Source organism: Magallana gigas, chromosome 8 (genome assembly GCF_963853765.1).
Source record: "Magallana gigas chromosome 8, xbMagGiga1.1, whole genome shotgun sequence".
NCBI classification, from domain to species: Eukaryota; Metazoa; Mollusca; class Bivalvia; order Ostreida; family Ostreidae; genus Magallana; species Magallana gigas.
The window spans coordinates 26,100,593-26,126,017 of NC_088860.1; the positions used below are offsets into that span (position 1 = coordinate 26,100,593).

The 25,425-nt window shown below is 33.8% G+C and overlaps 4 protein-coding genes across 14 annotated transcripts; 1 reads left to right on the top strand and 3 right to left on the bottom strand.

Moving 5' to 3' along the window:
* Positions 1–658: 658 nt before the first annotated feature.
* LOC105318706 (basic salivary proline-rich protein 3) lies at positions 659–4,330 on the bottom strand. 9 transcript variants are annotated; one of them, XM_066068316.1, is made up of 4 exons: positions 4,184–4,330; positions 2,430–2,557; positions 2,311–2,354; positions 659–2,265 (listed from the first exon to the last, which is right to left on the bottom strand). In XM_066068316.1, exons 1-4 carry the CDS (start codon positions 4,238–4,240, stop codon positions 1,004–1,006), a joined length of 1,491 nt encoding a protein of 496 aa, XP_065924388.1. In that variant the 5' UTR covers positions 4,241–4,330; the 3' UTR covers positions 659–1,003. The 9 variants fall into 9 exon arrangements, with proteins under 9 accessions (XP_065924388.1, XP_065924387.1, XP_065924390.1 ...); XM_066068315.1 differs by having other exon boundaries at positions 659–2,354; XM_066068318.1 differs by having other exon boundaries at positions 2,311–2,557.
* A 3,969-nt stretch (positions 4,331–8,299) lies between these two features.
* LOC117690532 (uncharacterized) lies at positions 8,300–14,034 on the bottom strand. Of its 3 annotated transcripts, none has more exons than XM_066068546.1 (5): positions 13,946–14,034; positions 12,580–12,730; positions 10,880–11,106; positions 10,533–10,596; positions 8,300–10,073 (listed from the first exon to the last, which is right to left on the bottom strand). In XM_066068546.1, the coding sequence occupies exons 2-5, from the start codon at positions 12,728–12,730 to the stop codon at positions 9,901–9,903; spliced, it is 615 nt and encodes a 204-aa protein (XP_065924618.1). In that variant the 5' UTR covers positions 13,946–14,034; the 3' UTR covers positions 8,300–9,900. The 3 variants fall into 3 exon arrangements, with proteins under 3 accessions (XP_065924618.1, XP_034328971.2, XP_065924617.1); XM_034473080.2 differs by lacking the exon at positions 13,946–14,034 and adding an exon at positions 13,716–13,858; XM_066068545.1 differs by lacking the exon at positions 13,946–14,034 and adding an exon at positions 13,539–13,568.
* Positions 14,035–14,061: 27 nt separating this feature from the next.
* On the top strand, positions 14,062–22,012 carry LOC105318708 (cysteine protease ATG4B). The gene is made up of 12 exons (XM_011415947.4): positions 14,062–14,195; positions 15,578–15,685; positions 16,083–16,154; positions 16,332–16,430; positions 16,692–16,790; positions 17,073–17,145; positions 17,238–17,317; positions 18,280–18,512; positions 18,929–19,007; positions 19,206–19,345; positions 20,078–20,240; positions 21,030–22,012. The coding sequence occupies exons 1-12, from the start codon at positions 14,177–14,179 to the stop codon at positions 21,080–21,082; spliced, it is 1,218 nt and encodes a 405-aa protein (XP_011414249.3). The 5' UTR covers positions 14,062–14,176; the 3' UTR covers positions 21,083–22,012.
* A 2,104-nt stretch (positions 22,013–24,116) lies between these two features.
* On the bottom strand, positions 24,117–25,334 carry LOC136269720 (uncharacterized). The gene has a single exon (XM_066069082.1). The coding sequence runs from the start codon at positions 25,332–25,334 to the stop codon at positions 24,117–24,119; it is 1,218 nt and encodes a 405-aa protein (XP_065925154.1).
* Positions 25,335–25,425: the final 91 nt, after the last annotated feature.

Below are 25,425 nucleotides of genomic sequence, written 5' to 3' on the forward strand. Positions count from 1 at the left end.
TTGTGTACGGGAAAACCGGAAATCTAAATAATACACTGTTTCCCTGCTTTTGGCAATACATTTTTGTCATATTATCTGCAACAGACGATAGTACATATGTGACGGATTTTAAGGGGGACGTGTGGCCATCTTGTACATTTGAGGATAAGAATGCAAACATTTCTTTAACCAGCTTGTTTCTGCCCGAAAATGACTAAAAATGTTGCCAAAAGATATAAAAGCAATAAATATGAAGTCCTTCCTGCCATTTTGTTTAAAAAATATGCATACAAGAACAGGACAATGCCTTTTTAATCGGTCAGAACAGCTGTCGAACTGCGCAGCTACAAATTTATTTTGAAGATTTAAAAATCTGAAAAAAATATGAAGGGGGTTTATAAGTGTCCTCTCTACAACAATTTGTTGAGAAAAGTTTTGAATTTTGCTCATCTAAGTGGTAACTTAGTCTCGAAATAGGGTACCCTATTTTTATCAGTCGGCATTGAATCTATTTTTAGAACAAGAATAATCCAGTCTATACTTAGACCTCCTGCGTCTATGGAGACACATTGACGTTATATTTTCATAGAAAAAATAAATGTCAATTCAAAACAATCTGTATTTGATATACAAATCCAGAAGCAGACTGATATTTTAAAAATTCTCTAGAAAAATAGAGTATTGTACTTTGAGATTTATTATTGTTGAATACTTCGCCTAGTATTAGTAACAATTGCATGGAACAAAAATCTCCTACATTTATTTGGTGTAGAGATCCACCTTAAGGCCTGAAGAATAAAAGTGGTATATTATTGCTGTGGTTTTCATAATGCATGTATATTGACATAAAAATACAATGAAGTGAAACTGTGATTGCCTTAAAATACACAGCGGAGGTTCAATAAAATAAAATGTCGTTTTGCTCTGCAGAAAAAATTTATTCATTAATAAACAAGAAATTCAGAAATTCCAAAAGCTTTAACAAAGTGTCTGTAGATATTGCATGGAATATAGATATCGTCATTTAAAACAAATTTTCCAGAAGTCGCTCAAGTCGTTCCAGGTTTCCTTGACGATCGCCATCTCCTGCCAGTTTCTGACGTCCTGAATCTTTTGGTGGTTTCTGTCTCTGTCCGCCAGCTTGTTCGGTATCTTCCCTTTTAGCTGGTGCCTCCTGTTGGTCTCCTTCTGGTCGAGGCCCGCGTCTTCCTTCTCCAGAGCCATCTTCTCCATCAGATGGAGGTGGGCGTCTTCTTTCTCCTGAGCCATCTTCTCCGTCAGATGGAGGTGGGCCTTTTGGTCTGCGTCTTCCAGCTTGTTCAGTATCTTCCCTTTTAGCTGGTGCCTCCTGTTGGTCTCCTTCTGGTCGAGGCCCGCGTCTTCCTTCTCCAGAGCCATCTTCTCCATCAGATGGAGGTGGGCGTCTTCTTTCTCCTGAGCCATCTTCTCCGTCAGATGGAGGTGGGCCTTTTGGTCTGCGTCTTCCAGCTTGTTCAGTATCTTCCCTTTTAGCTGGTGCCTCCTGTTGGTCTCCTTCTGGTCGAGGCCCGCGTCTTCCTTCTCCAGAGCCATCTTCTCCATCAGATGGAGGTGGGCGTCTTCTTTCTCCTGAGCCATCTTCTCCGTCAGATGGAGGTGGGCCTTTTGGTCTGCGTCTTCCAGCTTGTTCAGTATCTTCCCTTTTAGCTGGTGCCTCCTGTTGGTCTCCTTCTGGTCGAGGCCCGCGTCTTCCTTCTCCAGAGCCATCTTCTCCATCAGATGGAGGTGGGCGTCTTCTTTCTCCTGAGCCATCTTCTCCGTCAGATGGAGGTGGGCCTTTTGGTCTGCGTCTTCCAGCTTGTTCAGTATCTTCCCTTTTAGCTGGTGCCTCCTGTTGGTCTCCTTCTGGTCGAGGCCCGCGTCTTCCTTCTCCAGAGCCATCTTCTCCATCAGATGGAGGTGGGCGTCTTCTTTCTCCTGAGCCATCTTCTCCGTCAGATGGAGGTGGGCCTTTTGGTCTGCGTCTTTCAGATTGTTCAGTATCTTCCCTTTTAGCTGGTGCCTCCTGTTGGTCTCCTTCTGGTCGAGGCCCGCGTCTTCCTTCTCCAGAGCCATCTTCTCCATCAGATGGAGGTGGGCGTCTTCTTTCTCCTGAGCCATCTTCTCCGTCAGATGGAGGTGGGCCTTTTGGTCTGCGTCTTCCAGCTTGTTCGGTATCTTCCCTTTTAGCTGGTGCCTCCTGTTGGTCTCCTTCTGGTCGAGGCCCGCGTCTTCCTTCTCCAGAGCCATCCTCTCCATCAGATGACGGTGGGCGTCTTCTTTCTCCTGAGCCATCTTCACCGTCAGATGGAGGTGGGCCTTTTGGTCTGCGTCTTCCAGCTTGTTCGGTATCTTCCCTTTTAGCTGGTGCCTCCTGTTGATCTTTTTCTGGTCTAGGTCTGCGTCTTCCTTCTCTGGAGCCATCTTCTCCACCAGAGGGCGGTGGGCGTTTTTCGAAACCGTCATATTCTTTGTCAAATTCTATATCATCTAGAACTTCTTCTAGTCTCTTAATCAGATCATCGCCGTTCTTTGCAGGAGGGGGGCGCCTTTCCTTTGTCTACAATGGTGGGAAAACATAAATAAATCAGATACCTTAACCGGTTAAAGTTAGTGGTAATATCATGCACTAGTAAACCACATTTATAGATGCTTACGAAAAAATCTCTCTCTCTCTCTCTCTCTCTCTCTCTCTCTCTCTCTCTCTGATTTTTATACATCATATGATTTATGTCTAATAAATATGGAAACCTGCAAAGTAAGAAAAAAAAACCTGGATTACTGTGACCAGTTAAGACTCAATTTTGATGACATATCGTAAGAATCAGTTAATTTTCGGAAATTCTATTTCACTGTAAAATTTCAAGGAATTTTTTAAGATATGTTTACGAAAATCGTCAGGGAAAAGGGACAATAAGTCTAGCAAGTGTAGGTGGGTTTATTCTAAATAACCAACTTAATGATAAAATATCAAACCGCCCAATATGACAACTTGTTGATGACCGAAACGAATTGAAGGTGACAAGATACCACTATGTGTACCAAGAAGTTCTTAGTTACATGCATAATTTGTTTCTATATCAACTAGATTTTGACTCGTGTTGACATAGCATATGATATCGGACATTTACGAAATAGATACATCGACACACCGTTTATTGTTGATTTCATTACACTCTGCTGAGTTTGAATAATGTAACTGTGTCTTGGGAAAGGCCTTAACCACAGTTAAAATGCCTCCCATATACCCGTATTGTAGCAGAAAATTGCAGAATCGCCCCAAAACGATTTTGGAGAAAATTAATAAAGTTGCATTGAAAATAACAGTCAAACTGTTTATAACAAATAATTTTGAAGCTGTAAATACCTTTCTTCGAAAAGTTTAATTCTATGATTACAGAATTAAACATTTCTTCAACAACGTTTTTTTTACACATATTGACATTTGAAACTTTCGGGATTTTTTTTTTATAGTAAATGCAATGTGTTAGATTTATTTCCCGTATTTTCTTTGATGAACAGAAAAAAATTCCAATGAAAATTTACACGCATTTGTTTTATCGTCTCTGAGTTTATCCATGCAAATGTGATATTGTGGAAACATAAAATAAAGAGCCTCCCCTGATTAAGCTTGAATGTAATGCGCATGCGCAATATTGTAAAATCCAAAAATTTCAGATGATTTTCGGAATTTTTTGAGGTATTTTCGTTGATTATTAATTAGCGAAGCTTAATTTAGAAAAAAATAAAAATAAATTGGTAATCTTCAAGTATCAATTATGTTTAGAATATATAAAACAAAAGACAGTACTCTTCCGATTTATCGGCATTAAAGCTAAAAAATTCGAGTCTATTATTTTAATATAGTAGTATAGATAGATACTATTATATAATTCAACGTAAACTTGTATTTGGCAAATTGAAAAAAAAAAAAACGTTGTTGCATGATATATTTCTAAAAAGTTTATCCTCTTTTCTATTTTATATATCAAAAAATCAACAGTTTTCTTAGCAATTTTTATAATTAATAAAAAAAAATGAGCTAGGTTTGATACAGTCAACTTTAGGGGGAAGAGAAATGAACGCATTGAAACATTTTCAATTTGATCTAGTTTGCAAAAATGTCCATGGCTTTTGCATATTTTATTTTGCCAAACAATATTTAAAAAAAATAAATAATTCTTACCGGATAGGCCAATGCCACTCCAGCCAAAGCCACCAGAAGACACACCGAGTATTTCATTTTATGATGACTTACTTCACCTTCTGAAGAATTCCTACCCAGGGTTTCCTTATATACTCTTGAATTTCACTGAGAATTTAAAGTTCTTCAAAGGGATCGCTAGTTAGAGCAAAAATCGTGCAGTTACGATAAAGAAACCACGGTCCGTATATTGCAAAATCAGGGAAAAGCGTGAGACCCCTTTTCAAAAGAAGCACACTCTTGATAATTTTTGTCGATGAATTGTGTACATACTCTTTATTTCTTTCTAGCACATCACGTTAATCTTTAAAGTTTCACGTACATTTGATGGACATAGATATTATTTTAAAATCTTTTTCATGTAGAAATATTTTTTACGAAAATGTTTTCTACAAAAAGGACAAAATATATCATGATTTTTAAATATTTGTTTGCCATTATATTTTTGTGGGAAAAGCCGTTGAGAAGCCTTAATTGGAGCAAAAGTGAATTATTGCCGTCCTGTATAAAAATTGATCTGATTTACATTCCTGCTATATGTTTTTTTTTAAAGTCTTATTTATCATAAAAGTTTAAGTCATATGCAGACTTATCATACTAGCAGATTTTTGCAGAAAAATAAAATTCTAAATCATACAACTCATATATCAAACAATATTAGTGTGAAGATAATTGTGTCGGTCTAAGGATTTGGGTTGCTTTTCGTTTTTTGTCTGGTGGTAAAAGGGGTAGGGGCGTTACAGCATGACCCCCCAAAAAGTTACATTTATGCTTGATTCTGTTAACGAATCTTAAATTAAGTTTAAAATCAATCAGTTATATTAAGGGGAAAAAGGAAAACTGCCATTGATATACTTTTGATGATAACATTGCATTTACAGATTTTTTAATTAATTGCGTTTAATTTGAATGCTTAAAGGAGAAAAATATAATTTGCATTGATCATAACGATTGTTGTTTTTTTTTTCATGGAAAAAAATGTACAGTTGGCGTTTACAATTTAAAATATCATACAAAATAGTGTTCAAGTTTGTTCTTTTTATACACATATTTTATATCTTTGATATATTTTATAACCTTCGTTCATATCAGGGTTCTTTTCTTCAGGGTTACATTTGGAGCATTATAAATACGAAAAACTTTGGAGAAAATGTTTTACTTTAAACTATAAAAGCATGATTTTGATATTTTTAAATAGTTATAAATCAAATCTAATCAATTTTTATATGGTCAAATATTCATGAAATTCTGTACTAAAGTAATCCAAAAATGCGTTTTGCACTTAATTGTATTTTATGTACTGGACAACACAAAATAAAGCACGAATATTTGCAAGGAGTAAACTCTCGCCTGAAATAACGGGTGAACGATTTGACCTTCATTCACGTAAAAACACGACTTTCTCGATGCGTCGGCGGGATTTAAAAAAAAGTACATAATTCCAGTAAAAGAAATCATGACAAGGCCAGCTTAAAAATAACCAGTTATTTGACACTTGACGTTCTCTTTTACAGAAAGACGCACATTGTTTAATTTAAGCAATTGAGACTGACATCACGATTCGGGTGGTGTGTGGGTATAGTGTCCATAATTTTGATTGATGGGTTAGAAGACCAAAAAAATTTTTCCAAATTATTTACATTTAAAAATAAAACAACTTTAATTATTTAAAATACAACTTTGTTGTTTTCCCCGTGACCATAATTTCATAAAATTTGTAAAAATGAAGGTTGCCATAAGGCTACTATTCATTCCATTCTTTTTAATAGTCTTTGTCTTGTTTGCACGAATAAGACCATTCATTAATAGTAACAACTGCAACAGCCAAATAATCCTTTTAAAAAAACCCTCACATTTTCATTATGAAAATAAAATAGAATGAAAATTTCATTATTTATTGTTGTTATTTTTGTACGAAACTTTCTAAACCTAGTAAAGCATAAAATACTTGCATGATACCATGCAACGGAAGTTACTGCCAGTACTAGTAAAAAGTTAATGCTGCATACAGTGTTGTAGCAAACTAGTGGTTTGATGTATCGCGGTAACCGGGTAACCCATACTTTACTTTGCAGAATCAAAAAACCAGGAGCCATGAATTTCACAATTCAGGTGGAGGGCTTCATGGAATAAGTTTTATGCACGTGAGGCAGTAGAGATTTTATTTTAAAATTGGGCTTTTTTCATATTTGGTCCCCGGGGATGTAAAGCCATGAATTTCACAATTTATATTCCTCTTACCATAGAGATGCTTCACACTAATAAATGGTAACAATTGGGCATGTTGTGTTCAAGAAGTTTAAAATGTAAAACTGACAACGAACGACGCATGGCGACGGACAAAGACCAATGGCAATAGGTCAACTGAGTTCAGTTGACCTAAAAATGTGTTGATTGTTCAAAAATAATTTTTGACTCAATATAGATGCTTTGAAAAATCATGAATTACATATATCATTGAATTGTTTATAATTTATATGCCACCTATATAGTGAAGATTAGCAGTTATTTTTCATCGACTGCAGTAAATAACTAAATATGGTAGTATACGTGAAATGCCTCTCCATTCGAGTGGAAGTTGATTAAAAGTTAACAGTCTGCTGCATAGATGATGCGATGCGAACCCTCATTTGAACGATTGAAGTACATATGCTCTTTACAGTACATATTGCACTTGGCATTTGTAAATATTGGTGTCATAAGCAGGTGGGGGTTCCACTCTCGATCGAGGGGTGAGTAGAGGGTACTTTTTCATCGCAAAGTCTGACAAATGCAGGAGAATTCATAACATAACATCAATCTTTGTAATAATAAAAGCAAACAGTGAACGTACATAATATTTCACACATTCATTTTATCTGATACTATAACATGTAGCACAGAATACTTTGTTTTTGCAAAATTGAAAGTATGCGTTGCAATCTAACAACGAAGGTCATGACACATCCCTGTTCTCTTATTAAGCTACGTTTTTCTTTTAACACAGGGGCTAGGAGATTGAAAATAGGTACATGTACACTAGTTTTGCATGCAATGTCAAAAAGTTTCCCAGGTCGGGCGCTCAGAAGGAAAATGGCATAAAATGCCTAGTTTTTAGCCTTTTTTCACCTACTAATTGATCAATTGTAAACATGTGTATCGCCAAACACTGATATTGAATATTCTGTGTGACATTGAGCTCTTTCTCGACCATTGTCACTACAATGCTTCAAAACGTAGTGCAAAAATGTATTAATATTATGCGTAGAAATGGGTAACCAAGTTGTTGGGTTAAATAAACACTACAATTATTTCCACAACAATAATTCCACTATCACGTTAATTCTATATATATTCTATTCATTACAAAGAATCGGCGACGGGTTTAAAATACACTCTCCAACACAATTTTTTTTTCTTTTTAAATAGTCCAAAAATAAATGATCACGAAGTTGAAGAAACTTTCGGTCGGTTTGTTTAAATTTCCCAAAACAACAAAGCACACAAAAATACAGTTTATTGTATTTAAAAGAGACTTTAAATCATTATTGCTTTTCCTTAGCAAAAAGTGGAGGGCGACAATGTTTCCAAAGATCGGAAACATGCATATAGTTCACAGCCATATGTAATCAAAGTACCGAAGAACTGACGGGAGTTGATTTTATCGATGTTTATTTAAAATTCAATGATATGTTATTTTGCATGACAAGTACAGGTAGTTTCTAATCTGTAATTGAATTACGCACATTTTTATAATATGAATTTTCGGACTTTTTCGACACAAGAATGTTGATAAAATCCCATATGAATCATGTTAAGTAATATTTAAAATAGAATTAATTTAGTTCAATCAAACTATGTATCAGTGATAAGATATTTTTCTGGAAAATTTAGGGATCCAAGAAGTTTCTTTGAAAAAAAAGCTTTAGCGTACATTATTTCGAATTTATCTATTATTTTTAAGAACTAGGTCTTGTCAACGGCAATGATTTATGCTTTGGTCCAAACACTGTTTCACTTTCGGTTTGTCAGAGTAACTGCATAGGAGAGTTGTTTAAAATCAACTCCCAAAAAGCACTCATAATATTCGAACTTAATAGTCTGAAAATAAGACTCCTAAACGTAAAATTTCAAATTTACTTATTCTTTTTCATTGAAAACTATACAAACAAGAAAAATGAATTCTATTGAACTACTACAACAATTTCACAATAATCATTGCATGTAGAAAAGTACTGTAAAAACCCAGAAATAAGCAAAAATATATATACACACCTTGTATATTCTATCTAAAAATTAAACAATATAAAACAACACATAGCACTGTCTGCTAAAACCAACAATTTATCTTTCTCTACCTTTTAAACAAAACAAAATATGTAGAAAAAGCAAAAAAAAAAAAAAACACCAAAAAAACAAAAAAAACAAAGCACATTCCCAATACATCAACAAAGAAAATTCCAAAAATCCAACAAGTTTGCAAAATTTGACAACTTGAAATGAAAAAAAATATTTATCAATGAATGGAATGTATACAAAAACATCAGTGTTTTAATGAAGAATACCTGCATTATAAAATTACAATTTCCAGTGGTATAATTTTGCAAAAAAATTACATACACAATCGTAGCACCTGCAAAATCTGACAATGTGAAGGCAAATTTTCTTCCACAAAAATTTATTATCTTTGATCAAGATGGTATTTATTAACTTTTTTGTGCAAGAGTTTATTGATGTATAAACAGTAAAAATAAATTGTCTACAGTACTACGAGACAGGTAAGTCCTGATTTACTCACAATATCCGACCATAGGATTATTTTAAGTACAACTATTTACTAGTTCATGTGAGTGTGTCTTGAACTGCCTTACTTATGGACATACATGTATTATATCACAGTTGTAGTGAACTGGTAGACAGGTCTTTCATAAAGAGATCTAGATTTTCAAGCAAATCTCCACAGCTTGAGAGATCAACATTCTTGTTCATTTTTGTTCCGTTTGATTACTTGATAGATATGTTTAAGAAAAAACAGACATAGTTTCAACTAAAAACAATTACATGTAAATGAGACAATACTAAGATCAGAAAGGTGAGACAATTAATTGACAAGTAGACAAACTTGGATAATTCCCTTTACTCTTCTGACAAATGACACACAAGCAGAACCCTTGTACAATGATATTTTGATATATTTGGTATTAACTGAATGCAGCATTAAAATCACTGTTATACAAAATACAAACTACTGAAAAAACTTTTTACAAGCAAAAATCGACCACCATTTTGGATCAATTTGGACTAGAAATAATCTGTGTACAAGTGTGGATTCACAACCTCTCTCTTGTTTACACATACATACACACACATGTACTAACAACACATAGTGTCTGAAAACATCGTATTCTCTAACTTTTTCAATTCATTTAACAAATTAAGTACCTGGTTCCAAAAAAAAACACCATTAAAACCAAAAACACCATCTTCATGACTCATGATGAGCAGAATTTTTTTTTATCCTTTAATAAGTACATTATCTAAAATAAGCCCTCTCAAAACATGAAATGATATATTGCTCATGCTGCTACACCTGAGAATCTACCTGAGACTTCATCTCTAAAACAGATTGCTTTTTTTCTTAAATTCCAGCATGTGTTTACATGTACATTTATAATCTCATTTCTATCACATTAATTACTGCCCCCTCTTTGAGGTCCCCTCTACCCCTCCTGAGCCTCCAATTCTTCCTTGTGCGCCTTACTCTTCATGTGCATGGCGTAGGGCTGTGGGCCGTTGAAATCCTTACAGCACACATCGCATCGGTAGCTTGTGGCTGGGGCAGGCTCACTGGGCTTGTCTTTAGCGTAGGCAGACTTGTATGGCTTGTATTCAACTGCAAAAGACAGATGACATCTTATGAAGATTATGATATTCTTTTCTTCTAAAATTTTAAAGGACAGCTGAATGACAAGTTCAGGAATACAAACAACTGGACCACATCTAGGATGCTATCTCCACAGAGCATAGATTAATGATCAAGGACATACGTTAAAACAAACAATTTTATATACTTCAAAACAAAATGCATGGAATCTTATCAATGAAGATCCTGGCTGCAGATCGGTAGCACTAAAGGTTGACATAGAGCTAGAGTGATTTTCATACAAATAAAAATGATGTTACAAAAAAAAATTGCACTAGATTTCAACCATTGCTTAAATTACCATTCAAATGGGAAATAATTCATTTCCTCAGACTCCATACATGTAACTTTAAACTCTCTCTCTCTCTCTCTCTCTCTCTCTCTCTCTCTCTCTCTCTCTCAGATAAATGAGTTATCATCTACACGTACCTTTCTCCTGTGGAATCTCAGTTGGTGTCTTCAGCCATGGCAACTTGTCGTTCCCCTCTAGAGACTAAATGAGGGATAAATTAACAACATTTACTCATTTTATCCGACAACTGTCAAAAATCACAAATCAGATACATCTTAAGTTCCATTTATTTAATGAAATAATTTTGGAAAATCCCTTTACTCACACAAAAGTATCTAATTACATAGTTAAAAAAGAATATCACATTTAAATGCACTTTATTGTTTTAAAAAAAAAAACAAATAGTGAGTTACTATTGATGCACTAAAAAATTGTGTTTACAACGTAATTACAATTTCTAAAACATGTCTGCAACAAAACTCACCATCACATATGAAGTAGGAACATAGCCCCTGTTGTTTCCTATCTGAACTTTACACCACATCTTGTTCTGGGGGTTATATTTTATGAACTCCACGTTGTCTTTCTGTCTGACTGAGAGCTCTGGCTCCCCCAGGGGTGAGTCTGGGTTGGCGTTATAGGTGAACTTAACCATTAGTCTCTGACCCTCCATGAAACTATCCTCACTTTCTGTCCCACAGTCGGCCCAGGCTGAGAATTCAAAATTTTTCATGAAAATAACTTGTGCTTACATTGGTTTCTGTACTTGAAGTTTGTTTTAAGAGTTAACATGGGACTTAATTCTCGTATTTGTGTACTTTAGAAGTCATATAACTATTTATCAAATATCAATGTAATGTGGTTTACTGTTAATCATCAAAGTAATGTGGTTAACTGTCAATTTTTGACTTTATACCCAAATAATACACTGTGAAAGACTTGTAGAAACACATAACTCCCTATAAGGAATATATATTATGCATATAAAAATTTCTAATTATTACATCATGATTGTACAATACATTATTACAAATTATGGTGGAATTGTGAAGGTCAGTATCATTTTAACGCTTTCAGCATTTAGGCCAAAAAAAAATGTATGTGTGTTTCCTATTTCATCAGATTTTAAAATAGGGTAGGTAGGTCGGCTTTTTTTTTTTTTTTTTTTTTTTTTTCTTTTTTTTTTTAATGAGCTTTTCAGTTTTCTCTTTTCCTAGCATATGATTTTTTCTATTCATTAATAAAATGTATTTTACAGATGGAGCAAATGTGAAAAGTGACAACTGTTACAGAATTAAAGCTTTCTTATATTTAAGATTAATTTGGAATGTACACCAAGATTTTATTTTCATGTAAATAGAAAATATAAATATGACAGCCACTATAGATTAACTGAGTATATATAATACTCATTACCACAAATATATTATATAGTATTAGTTCTATTTTCCTGGTCAACCGACATAACAGTAGACATTAATATCGTAACTGTAGGTGTTGAATTCAAAAACAGAGGAAATTTTGGTTGATCAGACGAGAGCCTTAGAATTAAATCTTTTCAATAATTTAAAAAAAAAATGAATACATCATTAATGGTTTAAGACTAATTTTTAAAATTTCATTTGCATCTGAAATGAAGCATTTTAAAATCATATTTATAATGTGAATGATTGTTAGGCCTATTCAAAGACTTACGATGTCTGCAGTCTCCACACCCAGAAATATAAAAAAAAACTTTGCCTCTGCTTTTTTCATGTACATCTTTATATTAATTTTTAACACATCACTGACCTAAAAAAATATTTGTTGCATTGATAATTAAGCTAAAATAACCAAGGATAACTTTCATCCATGCTGTCAATCTGCACTTAGAAATCTTTAAAACGCTTTGATAAGTGGTGTTTTCTATTGAATTATTACAAGCGTTTTTTTAACTCTGATTTGTAAAGACTCTATTGTTTAAACCAATTACGGTTGGTAATCTGGATTTGGAATAAAAAGTGTTAGGGTCAGCGCATAAAAAATAGGGTCGGTCGGGAAACCGGAAACACACATATACATGTATTTTTTTTTGGCCTTATCAGTAAAACCAGAACGTAAGATTTATAAGGACACAAAAATCCACAAGAAATAGCACATAATCGTAAGGGTTTTAAAATAGGTCTGTGATTTGCAAGGACTTACATGACGTATACTTGATTTCAGGTGATGTGATTGTATCAAAGTCACAATGTACACTGCTGGTCTCTATCTGGAATGCCTTGGGTCTCCGCAGAGGAGTTCTACAGTTCTGGAGGGCTAGTACTCCTCTACCACGACCTTTACCAGCCTGCATCTAATTGTCGGAATACAAAATCATCTGTAAATACTCATTTTACATAATGGGTTTGGTTACGTACCACATTATCTGGCAATGCAAATATTGGATTTACAAAGGCCGGCTGGATTGAGAATTAAATATGTACATGTTTTCTAAATAGAACCATTTTAACAAGACCTTGGACTTTTGGTAGGATGTGCTATCTATTTGTTGCATCATACAAAGTTAAAAATGACGCTTGTTTCAAGTAAAATATAACTGGATTGCATAGTTTTAGCTCAAAAGCCAGCCAAGTCGTGTTGATTTCAAAGAGCCATGCATGGCAGCTGGCTATATAAGTGGCCAGTAATGAAATAGAGAAGCCAACATCACAACGCAATTTGACACAACTACCCAAAGTCCAAGCTCTTGTTAAAATGGTTCTAACAGATATAATTCATCATATTTAAATGATGTGGCTTAATCATAGTTAAACTTTGGGGATTTACATGTGTACACATGTAGGAGGTCGAGTTTATATAATTATACTCCCTTCACTTGTGAGGAGACCTGGAATCAGTTGCCTTAATAAGGAAGTTGAAAGTTTCTATCTGGTAATTTTGTCAACATGGTCATTGGTCAATGCAAATAGGACCTAATACTAAATTTGTATAACCTGTTCATGTACAATATTGATTATATGAATGATTCAATTAACTTCTCTCAAATTGCAATACATTTAGAATCTTAATGCAATACATTTAGCATTGTTTACTTTAGAATCTTAATTATAGAGATTCAAGCACCTGTGATTTGGTAGCATATAATAAAAAATTTTTTTTACTCTGTCTTTGATCATGGATTGACTCAGCCAAGGGAAACAACGTATTTTGCTTTTTAGTTTTTGCATATGCATGTGCATGGCCTTGATAAATACTATACTCAATATTGATTGTATGGATCGAGATCAAGTTTCAGTTTTCATGTGTTTTCCTCATCTACATTTTCCATATTTCAATACCGTTAAACAATCTAAAAGGCTCAAACGTGTTCTGTTGATCCCAGCTTCAGAACCAGCATTAGGTTTCCTTTTTTTCGGCGGGAAATTATTGAGGAATTTTGGAAAGATGCTGAAGAGTTGTAAAGGGAGATAACGTACGAATTTCATAACCTTTAAAAAGCCATATTACATAAACAATTTGCAGATTTCGAGATGAAATATACAATAAACAATTTTAAATAAACAATTACCTCTCTATTCTGTAATGAATGCGAAGTAGAAAAGCGTTAATAAGTTTATCGATTGGGTATGTAAACTGGTCTCTAGCTTTCGGGTTTCTTTAGATTTATCTTAGTACGACGAATACGACCCACTACCAGTTTATTGTTGACATCCTTTCAGACATCCTTCAGACTTTTCATTATATCAATGTTTTGTTACAATGGACATCTGACACAGAAGGTTGAGAGGGCTATGTCAAAATGGACATGACAAATGATGGTAGGCTAAATTCTTTAACAACTAGCTCTGATTTTGTAAGAAAGGCATAATCATAGTTCACTTTACCTGCTGTTTACAATTCCAGCTCTTCCTTCGAAAAAATACTGTAACCGTTTATTTTTAGGCCTAACGTTACCTGTTACGTTATAATTTGTACTCTTCATAATGAATATATGTCCCTGCGTGCTTCTTGTATTAAGTGTTTACAAAACATTTATCAACTTTTTCCCACGTTACAGTTAACTAGCTTCACATTTTGTGCTGACTTATATTACCATATTAAACCTAATCAAAATGAAGTGGTATTTTACCATGCCTATACATATAACGTTATATAGTATAATATGGTTGAAAGCTCTCAGCTCCCTAAACCATATTAATGCTAATGAAGGTGGATAGAACAGTTTATAATGACATGATATCAATGTAGAGTATATTTACAGTACGAAATGATTTGTAAAACATTCATCTAGGTTCCTAGCTCCTTGTTTTGTTTACAGGGATAATACATGTATATAATTTATTTCCATCCCTGGTCCTTGGCAAGAGGATGAAAAATACACAACTGTCGAATAATTACACAAATTTGGATATAAATCATGATTTGCATATACCATCAAATTTTGTGATCATTTTTATAATCTTGCACATAAATAGTAGAAGCAACTGCAAATATATACACTGTACATGTACATGCCATGCAGTCGACACCAAAGACTAGCTGATGTCCATTGACACTGGAGTTGGTCCAATATCATTCTTATGATTTAAGATTTCATCTTTTTTTTAAATTGATAACATTTTAAACACTCATTTTATTACCAAGTTGCAAATTTTTTAAAACTGAGATGGATTCGGTTTGTCCTGCTTCTGGTCTATTTTCTGAACCAGTTTTTAGCTATTAAAACATAATAATTTCAAAAGGGAAATGAATTAAAAATAAACTACCACCGGTACATGTACTTGTATAGTAATTGAGTATTCAATTACCCTCTCTCTCTCTCTCTCTCTCTCTCTCTCTCTCTCTCTCTCTCACATAATTTTCTACATGCAACCAACTTAGATCCATACATTCAGAATGTCAAAGCTTTTTGTTACATTCCTTGCCTTAAGTTTGTGTGAAGGCACAAAGAAACCTTGAAATTAGACTAATTCAATTATTGTCTCTTTCATAATAAAGAAATTGAAGGAAGTTCACATTATCATAAAACAATTTTGATTATTTCATTAGTGTAAAGAGAAGGAAGCTAAAAGAGAGGATGTCAAAATAAATCAATTTGACAATTATGTGAGACTTGTTAATATTAATCTCTTTAGTTTAATTATTCCTGCCTCTTTTTAAAGATGAAGTGAATTAAGTCATTGATTGTTTTTTTTAACAGTAGGTACTTGCATGGTGACCTATGAAAGTGCTGCCCTGGGGTATGTTGACTTTCCCCTGACAGAGGAACCAGTTTACCTCCTGGGGATCAAGTACAGTGCATTGTATGGTAAGCTGCAATCTGTGACATGATATTAACATGGTAATATTTGCTGGCTTATGTAGATATGTAGATATGTACCAATACTACTGTACATGCAGTACCTATGACAGTATAGATCTGTAAGATACAGCATTTGTGGTAATAAACAGCTTGTGATATCATGTAGTGAGTGCACTTGTATACCCTTTCTCATATTGCACCTCAAATTATCCCGAGTCAGAAATAACCAGCCCCAGGGTCTATGGCTTAAGTGTAATTGATATTGGCCAAGGGGATTAGAAGTGGAAAATTATAATTAGGCCTATCTCTCTCTGAATGAAAATTTATTATAAAGTTTGTTAAAATGAGGAGTTATAATATCATACATGTATCATTGAAGTTACCCTATTTCCATTTTTTGCAGATAGAGATGAATTAAAAGGGGACTTTTTGTCCAAAATCTGGTGCACGTACAGAAAGAACTTTCCTGCTATAGGTAAATCATATATATACAAAATGTCTCATGACAGATTTAAGGCTGTATATTCATCCATTTGATTATTTGTCTATCATGTGTCAAGACAAGGCTTTTATTTTTTATTTTATAATAAATTTTCGACCTCCATTTAAAAAAAATTATAAAGTCTTTACCTGTAACCTGTTGTTTTTACAGGAGGGACTGGGCCGACTTGTGATGGGGGCTGGGGATGTATGTTACGATGCGGTCAGATGATGCTGGCTCAGGCCCTGGTGGTCAGACACCTGGGGAGAGGTTTGTTGTTATTGCATGACCTATGCTTTCTATCAATTTACCTAGTAGGTTATTTTAACATAAGGCTGTTCAAACTCAATTTTTAATTTTATCGTCAATTGCACCTACAAGTTTAGGAAAAATTGATGTTTTCAAAGAAGCCATATTTTCCAGATTGATTTTATTTTTGCTTCTAAAAAAACTTGCAATCTAATCTTTTATGGTTTATATTGTGGAACCTTTGAGACAATAATTTCTATTGATGTGTTGTATCTATTGTAGATTGGAAGTGGAATAAGAATTGCCAAGACCAGACCTATAAGAGAATTCTACAAATGTTTGCGGACAAAAAGAGTGCAAATTACTCCATACAGCAAATAGGTATATACAGGAAGTCAACTGAGAAGAATTTTCTATTCTGATACAGTAATTAATACAAATACGGAGGTATATATGCATGCATTGTATTTTATATGTGTAATAGCAAGTATCATAACTGGTATTTTTATGCACCTCTTTGAAGAAGAGGAAATATTTTTTGCTTACATATGTCTGTCATTGTCATGATGAAAGGTCAATGGTCTAAATGATTTATTAAGTTTTGTAATTATCATATTCACATATTTGCAATCATTGTTTAACATGACATGCTTTTTTTAACAGCTTCAATGGGAGTCTCTGAAGGGAAATCAGTGGGATCTTGGTTTGGACCAAACACCGTCGCTCAAGTATTGAAGTAAGACCCATCAGAACACAAAGCTTCTAACTCTTTGTGAACACTGTTATGCAAGGTGTTCCCTGATTCTTGTTCTTTTTGTTTTATCACAGGAAGTTAGCAGTATATGACGAATGGAGTTCCATTGTAATCCACATAGCCATGGACAACACTGTCATAGAGAATGACATCAGTTAGTTGTGTTCTCAGTAACAATCAACACATCAAAATATAGTGAAATGCACCTATAGATAAGTATCAGTATAAAAACAAATCGAGGTTATATTAAACATAATTTGTAAAATATACCGTAGTAAGTTTATAAATTTATACTTTTAAGACTATGTTTATAGGGAGAATGAAACTGATTTCGTTGTAATCATGACATCAGTTTTTTAATACATGCTTTAAGTTTATGACGGGGAAATGAATAAGATTTAGTTGTAATCACAAATTCTTTCTAAGCATGTCCACTATAACTGTGTTTTGCTGTATTCTTTGAAAGAAAAAATGTACATTAATACATGTATATATAGATTATAGTCTGTCCCAAGTTATTGCTTCCATCAATTTTTGATGATTTTTAATAAAAATACACATACCTGTGAAAGAAATACAATTGAAATCGATGAAAGGGAATATATCCAAGATATCTTCATTGAACAATTATCCCTTTTCACTCATAAAATTTCACAGGAACGAAAACAATTTTCTTACGGATATTTGTAATGGGAAATGTTTACATCTTTTTTCCATTCGGAATACACTCGGAATACATCGCGCAATTTTTTAACATTATCATCCGGGCTTATTAATGGCTGATGCAATGCAAAATCTCCGTAGACTTTCAATTTTGGGATGTGTAATGAAACCTGAAGCGGTAGAGGGGGCGTATCAAAACAGATAATCTGGACATTTTTCATATTAGTGGATGAACGTAGTTTGAGCACAAAGGTATTTACTATTGTTGAAATATCAAGCAAAAAGTGGTGGAAGCAAAAACTCGGGACAGAGTATAATTGTAAATTGTGTAGAATTACTTTCATCAATTTGAATACATGTATGCCTAAATTTGCAAGGAACATTTGAATTTACAAGCTTATACAAATTTTCTTCTATACGGACTGATAGAGGACTTTAAATGCTGTTTTTCAGAGAGTGTCTGTAAAGAAGATGGGAAAAGTACCTGTGATATAATAGGAGTTAGACAATTAAAACACGAATCTGCTGCTACAGGGAGAAGCAAAAAATCTAGTCAAGATTCCTCAAAGCAGGATAAAAACAAACAAAATACAGTGGATGTCAAAAGTTGGAAACCACTTTTACTTGTGATTCCATTAAGACTTGGTTTAACAGAAATAAATTCAGTTTATGTGCAAAGTTTAAAGGTATAAACATGTAAAGTTATATTGAAACTTTTCTTACTATTTCTTTTAGTTTATAAAGGATAATTTTTGCCCAGTGTTTTTTTTTTGTCCTTCTACACTTGCAATTAGTTTCAACCAATCTTAAATTTGGCCAGACAATGGAATATATAATGAATTCTCTTTCTTATAAACACAGTAATTTAAAAATTGTTTATAAATTCGCCCAGTCTATAATTAGTCCACTGTCAACAAGGGCAAAAGGGGCAAAATGAAATGGGGGTGAACATTTTCCTGTATACCGTATTATTTAATGTCAACAGTACAATCTTCTTTGAAATTTTCAAGCAGGTCATGTCATTGGGGGTGTTGATGTTGGTGTTTAATATTTTATAAAAACAAGTGTAAAAAAAATAATGTAAATGTTTTTTTGCTTTCAGGCATGTTTAAGTTTTCCCCAAAGTGTTGGCATCATAGGCGGCAAACCAAACCACGCCCACTGGTTCGTAGGCTACATGAGTGAGTAATTTTAATCAGACACCTTATGGATTTCTTCCTGCTGTTCTTTTAAAATAAGCAATCCATTTCAACAGCTATTCCAATCACAGAACATAAAGTACAGTACAGAAATTAATTTATGAAGTAAACTTTAAACCTGGAAATTAATGCAGTGACATTGAAATTCAAGAATTTTTCTTCTATTTTTTTTAATTCCAGGTGATAAATTGATATACCTTGACCCACATACTACGCAACTTTGTGAAGACCTTGACAGTCCAAATTTCTCAGACGAGAGCTACCATTGTCCATATCCCTCTACAATGAACGTTATGGAACTAGATCCTTCTATAGCATTGGTAATGCACGATGTTCCAAACTGTATTATATAAATCTCCATATTTGAATCATCATGAATGACAGAATCATATGTATGACTATGTGACAATGTTCTGTGGTTTCATTTATTTTAATGAGAACCAACTTTCATGGATTTGATGGTTTACAAAACCCACAATCAAATGTTCAACAAAGAGTAGAAAACATAACAACAATATGTAATTTTCCACAAAATATAATTACTGTATACAGGGAAACATTAGCACCCGTTTTATTTTCGCCCCTTTCGCCCTCGTCAGCGGGCAAATTTATGACTGGGCGAATTCCAATGTTTCAAAATTATCTCTCTTAAAACATAGCTGTGTATGGGCAATTCAAGACTGTTTGCAAGTGGAGAAGAGAGAAAGTTACACTGGGCAAAAATTACAATGTATACAGTATACCTTCAAATATTTTTTTTCTTACAAAACCTCAAAAAATGGATGCCCATGAAAATTAATGAAATCACAATGTGTTCTGATATATTTGGAAATCTTAAATATGTATCTACTTAACAATTCAGCAGAGGTACTTCCTCCTATATATAACAATACAGCAAGACACTCCTAAGCTTTTCTGACCATGCACATTTTGTCTGGTGTCTTGTCTATAGTGAACTGCAATTGTGTTGTATTTCATAAAGAAATGCTAATTTTTTTGTTAAATATAAGACATGTGTGCTCAGGTGAGCCATGTAACCTCTTGTTCTGTAGGGATTTTACTGTGGGACAGAGAAAGAGTTTGACGACCTTACACAAAGTGTTCAGAAGTTTGTGGTCGGCTCCAGTAAGACCCCCATGTTCGAGCTGTACAAGGATAGACCCCCTCACTGGCCGCCCTACGAATCGTACACTGGACAGACCACCAGTGCCAGTGGTGAGTAACAATTAGATGTATTCTTCCTGTTCAGCACCGTTGGTCAAGAGTACAACTGAAGTAATGTGAAAAATAATCTATAAAAGTTTGGATGTACACATGTATATATATCCTCAATTCTTAAAATAGGCTAAGGTTAGTTTTAGTCATAAAACACGATTGATTTAAATGAATTTGCTTAGCAAGTCAAACAAGGTGTTACAACCAGAATTTATATTACTGTAGATTCCTTATTTTATGTGAGTACTTAATTCCGCAATTCAACTGTTTTTCATTGAATCGCGAGATTATGAAATCGTGAATGCCAAATTTTTATTCTAAGGTGGTATGGGACACCTCCATATTATGACGTACCTTTGTTCAAATAAACAAAAAAAATCAAGTATAATTTTATACTTTATATACATGTATAACGTTTTCTTTCCCAAAATAGTTACCTAACAGTGTAGCGCAAAGGGTTAGAATATTAACTACGAATCTGTAACTTATGAGTTCAAGTCCCGCTAGGGCTTTTATAGGTTTTACCTTTCCAAAAATGTTTAAACATATTTTTATGTCAAATATTGTGAAATTACAAAAATTTAAAACGATGTTTCAGTTTTAATTACTTTTATCCGCATAAATATTGACAGGTGTCCCGTACCACCTTATTTTTTATAGTTTACATGCCTTCAGAAAATACAAGCGAGATTTTAAAATCCAAGAGATCTGCTTCTCGCGATTTAACGTGGATATTAATTTGTTGCTTTTAATTAGGAATTTACAGAATATACATGTATTTCTCTTCAGGAGTAACAATGACCGGAGGACAGGATACAGACGAAGAGTTTGAACTTGTATGATAGCGAGGAAGATATTGATTCTAAGTGTCAGAGAGCTGCCCTGAATTGTGATATTGGGGGTCACAAATCCATATGTCATGTCAAAACAGAAGATGAAGCAGAAACACTAAATTTTCCACTATGTGAAAACTATGCTTCAAATGTGATATTTATTATGATTTGAACAAGTGATTTTGCTATAAATGTTTTAATTTTTGGTTTCCATTTTTTTTTCAAAATATAGATGTATTAAGAAATTTATACTTCCACACAGAATTGGTCCTTTAGATAAGAATGAGTTCCATGAAAAACATTATTTTTGTATAATGTATAATTGTATAACTAAAATGATATGCATGCCCAAAAGAAAAAAACAAGAAAACAGTAAACTTTTTAACCTGGTTATAACAATGTACCCTAATATGTTATTTAAACATGCATACACATTTTTTGTGCAATTGGGCTAATCAGAGCTAGTGAGCTGTGCTGTGTAAAGGCCTCTAAGTTCACTCTCTAAGTTTTCCCCACATATTTTCAAAATGAGCTGTCTCCAGGGTCAGAAAATGGACCACTTGTACATGTACCCTGTATGCATCCAATGGCATGAATTACTCATTGATTTCTTTTGTAAATTTTTAAAATAAGGTAATGTAAAAATTGGCATTTTAATGTTATTCAATGTACAATGAGCTTAATGTACAAGGCAAATCCAAATTTCTTTGATAGGTTTTAAGGGGGAAAAAGGAAAGGCTTTAGATCTATTGAAAATTCACTTCTCTCTTGCTGTACTTTTTATGTTACATTTTGGTGCTTATATTTGTTACGGAATGAATGTGCTCAATGTGTTGACTTTCTTATTAAAATAAAGAACTTATTTTCTGATACGATAAAAATGTACATACATTTATACGATCCCGGTATGAATTAATAAAAAAATGTATGCAAATCGCTTACTCGTGTACCCTTAATATGCCTAAAAAAATTAAACAGTTAATATAGTTATAGAGTTTTAAAGGCATGGATCCAATGAAAATGGATTTATAAAAAATCATCTTTTTTGACGTGTTTGTAGATGATAAGTACGATCTTAGAAAATGGATTAATTTTAGCATGTATTTTGGCTTTTTAGCAGGGTTGAACTTCCGTGGATTAAAGGTAGTGTGATTAATCACATCAGAGAGAAAGTAAGGTCTAATGGAACCCAACTGCCAACTACATGTACAATGTCATGTAATTTTGATAATTAAAATCGTTTAAATTTATTATTATGTTCATTGTGTTCCCTTGTCGAACACATTTTATTGCTTTGTATTGTAAAATGTTTACGTTCAAGATATTGTAGTTAAAATAAAGTATTAAAATACAGATACATTGTTGGCTGTCAATATTTGGGGTCTCTCTATTGCTTTCGTAATAAAACTGAATTGGCATGCAGTTTTCATTAAAAGTACCTGGTATATATACCGAGAGATTTTGTTGTCTTACTGAGTGACAACGGAAAACTATAACGCATTTAAATTGTAATTGTTATTTACGGATGGATTTCTGTGTTATAACGGAAAGTACAGTTACGCAAAACAATAAGCACTTGTTTCTGCAATGAAGTGTATGTTCATCAAACCTAGTTATTATACAATACATATTTGTATACTCATGCGCGGATTTATAACATTTTTCGGGGGAGGGGGGATTTAAGGTTCCAGAAGGAGGAGGGGGGGGGGGGTCCCCAAGTGATATTTTCAAGGGGAAGGGGCCCGGACACCCCGTAGATCCGCACATGAGTAGTAATTGACGGTGTGTTCCCGTTTTGCACACATTTGATAATTGGGTAAAGAACAATAGGTGTGATTTGTGTTGTGATAGCAATTATAGTCTGTTTTCAGTTAAAGATTTTACCTGGATTTTTACTTGTGTTTTATCATTCATTCATCAGCGCCATGAAACAAGAAGAATGCATATATTTTGTTGTTTTTTAGTCTAATAACTATCACCATTTTTTTTAATTTGATAAAATAAAGATCATATCAATATTTTTAGTCTTACATTTCCGCTCACTGATAAAAAAACCCCATAAGGATTAGATTATTTGACTTTCATTTTTTTTGCCCATTTACTTCAAATATAAAAGTCAATGAATTGAGGAAAAATTCCTGGTCCCAAGCCAATTGGAAGCTGATTCAGTGGATAATTATATGATAAAGGGGAAAACTACACGGATAGTCATATGGGGTACTCCGTGTCTCTAGACCTTTTTTTTTTTTACAACTTACATTGTAGCTGCAAAATATGTAAAGCACGTGTTTATAATTGGGTGTTTTGGTATCAACAAAAAGATCATTAAGAAAAGAAACAGACCTTTATCACAAAATATTTCAATCTTAGAAGTAGTAGCCTTGACAGTGGATCTTTTGATCGACATCACCGCTTTAGTATATTGCGGGTCACTTTTCTAGTTTCGACAATAATAATTTAAATATTGATTAGATATACCTTAAACTGAAGAAGGTTGAAAATGTATGAATGTATGAATGACATATCCACTACATTGTGATTGTTAATTGCAAGAGCGACAAAACAAAATTGCTTGTAGGTCTCGGAAAATACTACAATAAAATCCCAAAATGTTTGGTGCTGAACTGCTGCAGAATTCTGATATTTTCATTGTCATCACATCTTATGATATTTCTATGAAGAATTGTTAAGAGGGATGAATGGTCATGACCATATTAATCTCCTTGAGAAGAAGAGCTTTGCAAAAAAGATACCGGAAAAATCAGAAATACTTGTATATAGAATTTTACTTTACAAAATGATGTATCATGATATAAGCAAATAATATCTTAGATTTTAAATTAGACCTGATAGAGAATTTGTTTACTACATGTACCTAATATTATCTTTTCCCCTATGCCAGACTGGATATAAATACATAAAATTTTGAATTCTGGGGAAATTTGCACTGTTGGGAAAAATATCGGATAGAGCCATTAATGATATAATTATGTACTGATTATATAATATTACGAATTATTCTGTTTTCAACGTTGAAATGAAACTAGAGTTTTCGCCATTGATGTGACATCCCAGGCTCAGATTCATCCAGAATAACATTCTCCTCAATTTTTTCATCTTGATAATTTTCATTTTCTTTGCACATTTTGGTTTTTAGCCTCTTCTCAAATTTTCTCCGAAACTTCGTCTCAATTTTTGCGATTTCCTTATTACAAACGGACTCCATTTCATCAGAGACACCAGCCAACAGTTTGGCTTCCTCCAGCAGAAAATCCACATCACTTGCGTTTGAAAAATCAAGCAGCATATTTTTGAGGATCCTTTTTAGCTTCTGAAGGGAGTTCGACATATATTTTTCATTGAAAATTTCGTACTTGGGTTCGTTCTTTTCTTCTTGATCTTGTTCAGTGCGCCCTTGTTTCGAACTACCGTTATCTTTAACTTTTCGAGTACGCCTAAACAATTTTCGGAGGCTGAATCCAGATGGCGCACGCTCATTAGCATTTTCTTCCTGGTTGGTGGAATCAGGCTTTCGTCTAAACAAACTTCTAAAGAACCCAGGCGACTCTTCTCTCTGCTCGGCTCGTCTGCTATCAGCGTTATTGTTCACTCCTTTTTGCGGTTCCTCTTGGATGTCTTTATTTTTCACTGAACCTGTTGAGGAACCCCTTTCACCCTTCATTGACGCCTTTAGATCATTGAAAATATCATCAACTCTCATCTTGTAGTTGTTTTCGACTGCTTTCATTTCCAACTTCCACTGCGTATTGTCGAGAGCGACGCAACTCCTTCCTCTGACCGCTCTTCCTTTCATCGTTTCCACGAAATCAAATTCTCGCAGCATTTTGTCTTGTTCTTTAATGAGTTGAACCAGGCGATGTTTCAATTCGTTTTGACTTTTCCTTTGCATCTCTTCCACCAAATTTCCAGAACTTAAAGAATATTTATTCTTCCTATCTTCCATCTGCGGGGTATGGTTTTTGCGCGCGTCATCTTGATTTGCATTGTTGTTGGTGTTATCCTCTAGTTCCTTCAGTGTCTGATATCTTCCATGATTATTTGAAAAATCATCATGATATCTTTCACCTTGGATATCTTGCATATTTCCTAAATGTTCATTCTCCTTTTGGCTTTCTAAGATTCTGTATTTCTTTGATATCCCGATCATTTCCTTCGTAAATAAATTCAAACCAACCTTATCCAGTAGCTCGGTCTTTGCTTTGTAATCTAACAGACTGTTGTAGTCGTGACTAAATGACATCGCCCCTTTGTAGTCAGAGAGACTGTTATAACCACGACGGGACTTCAGATCTTCCCAAGAACTATCGGATTCTACTTTGGTGACCTTGAAA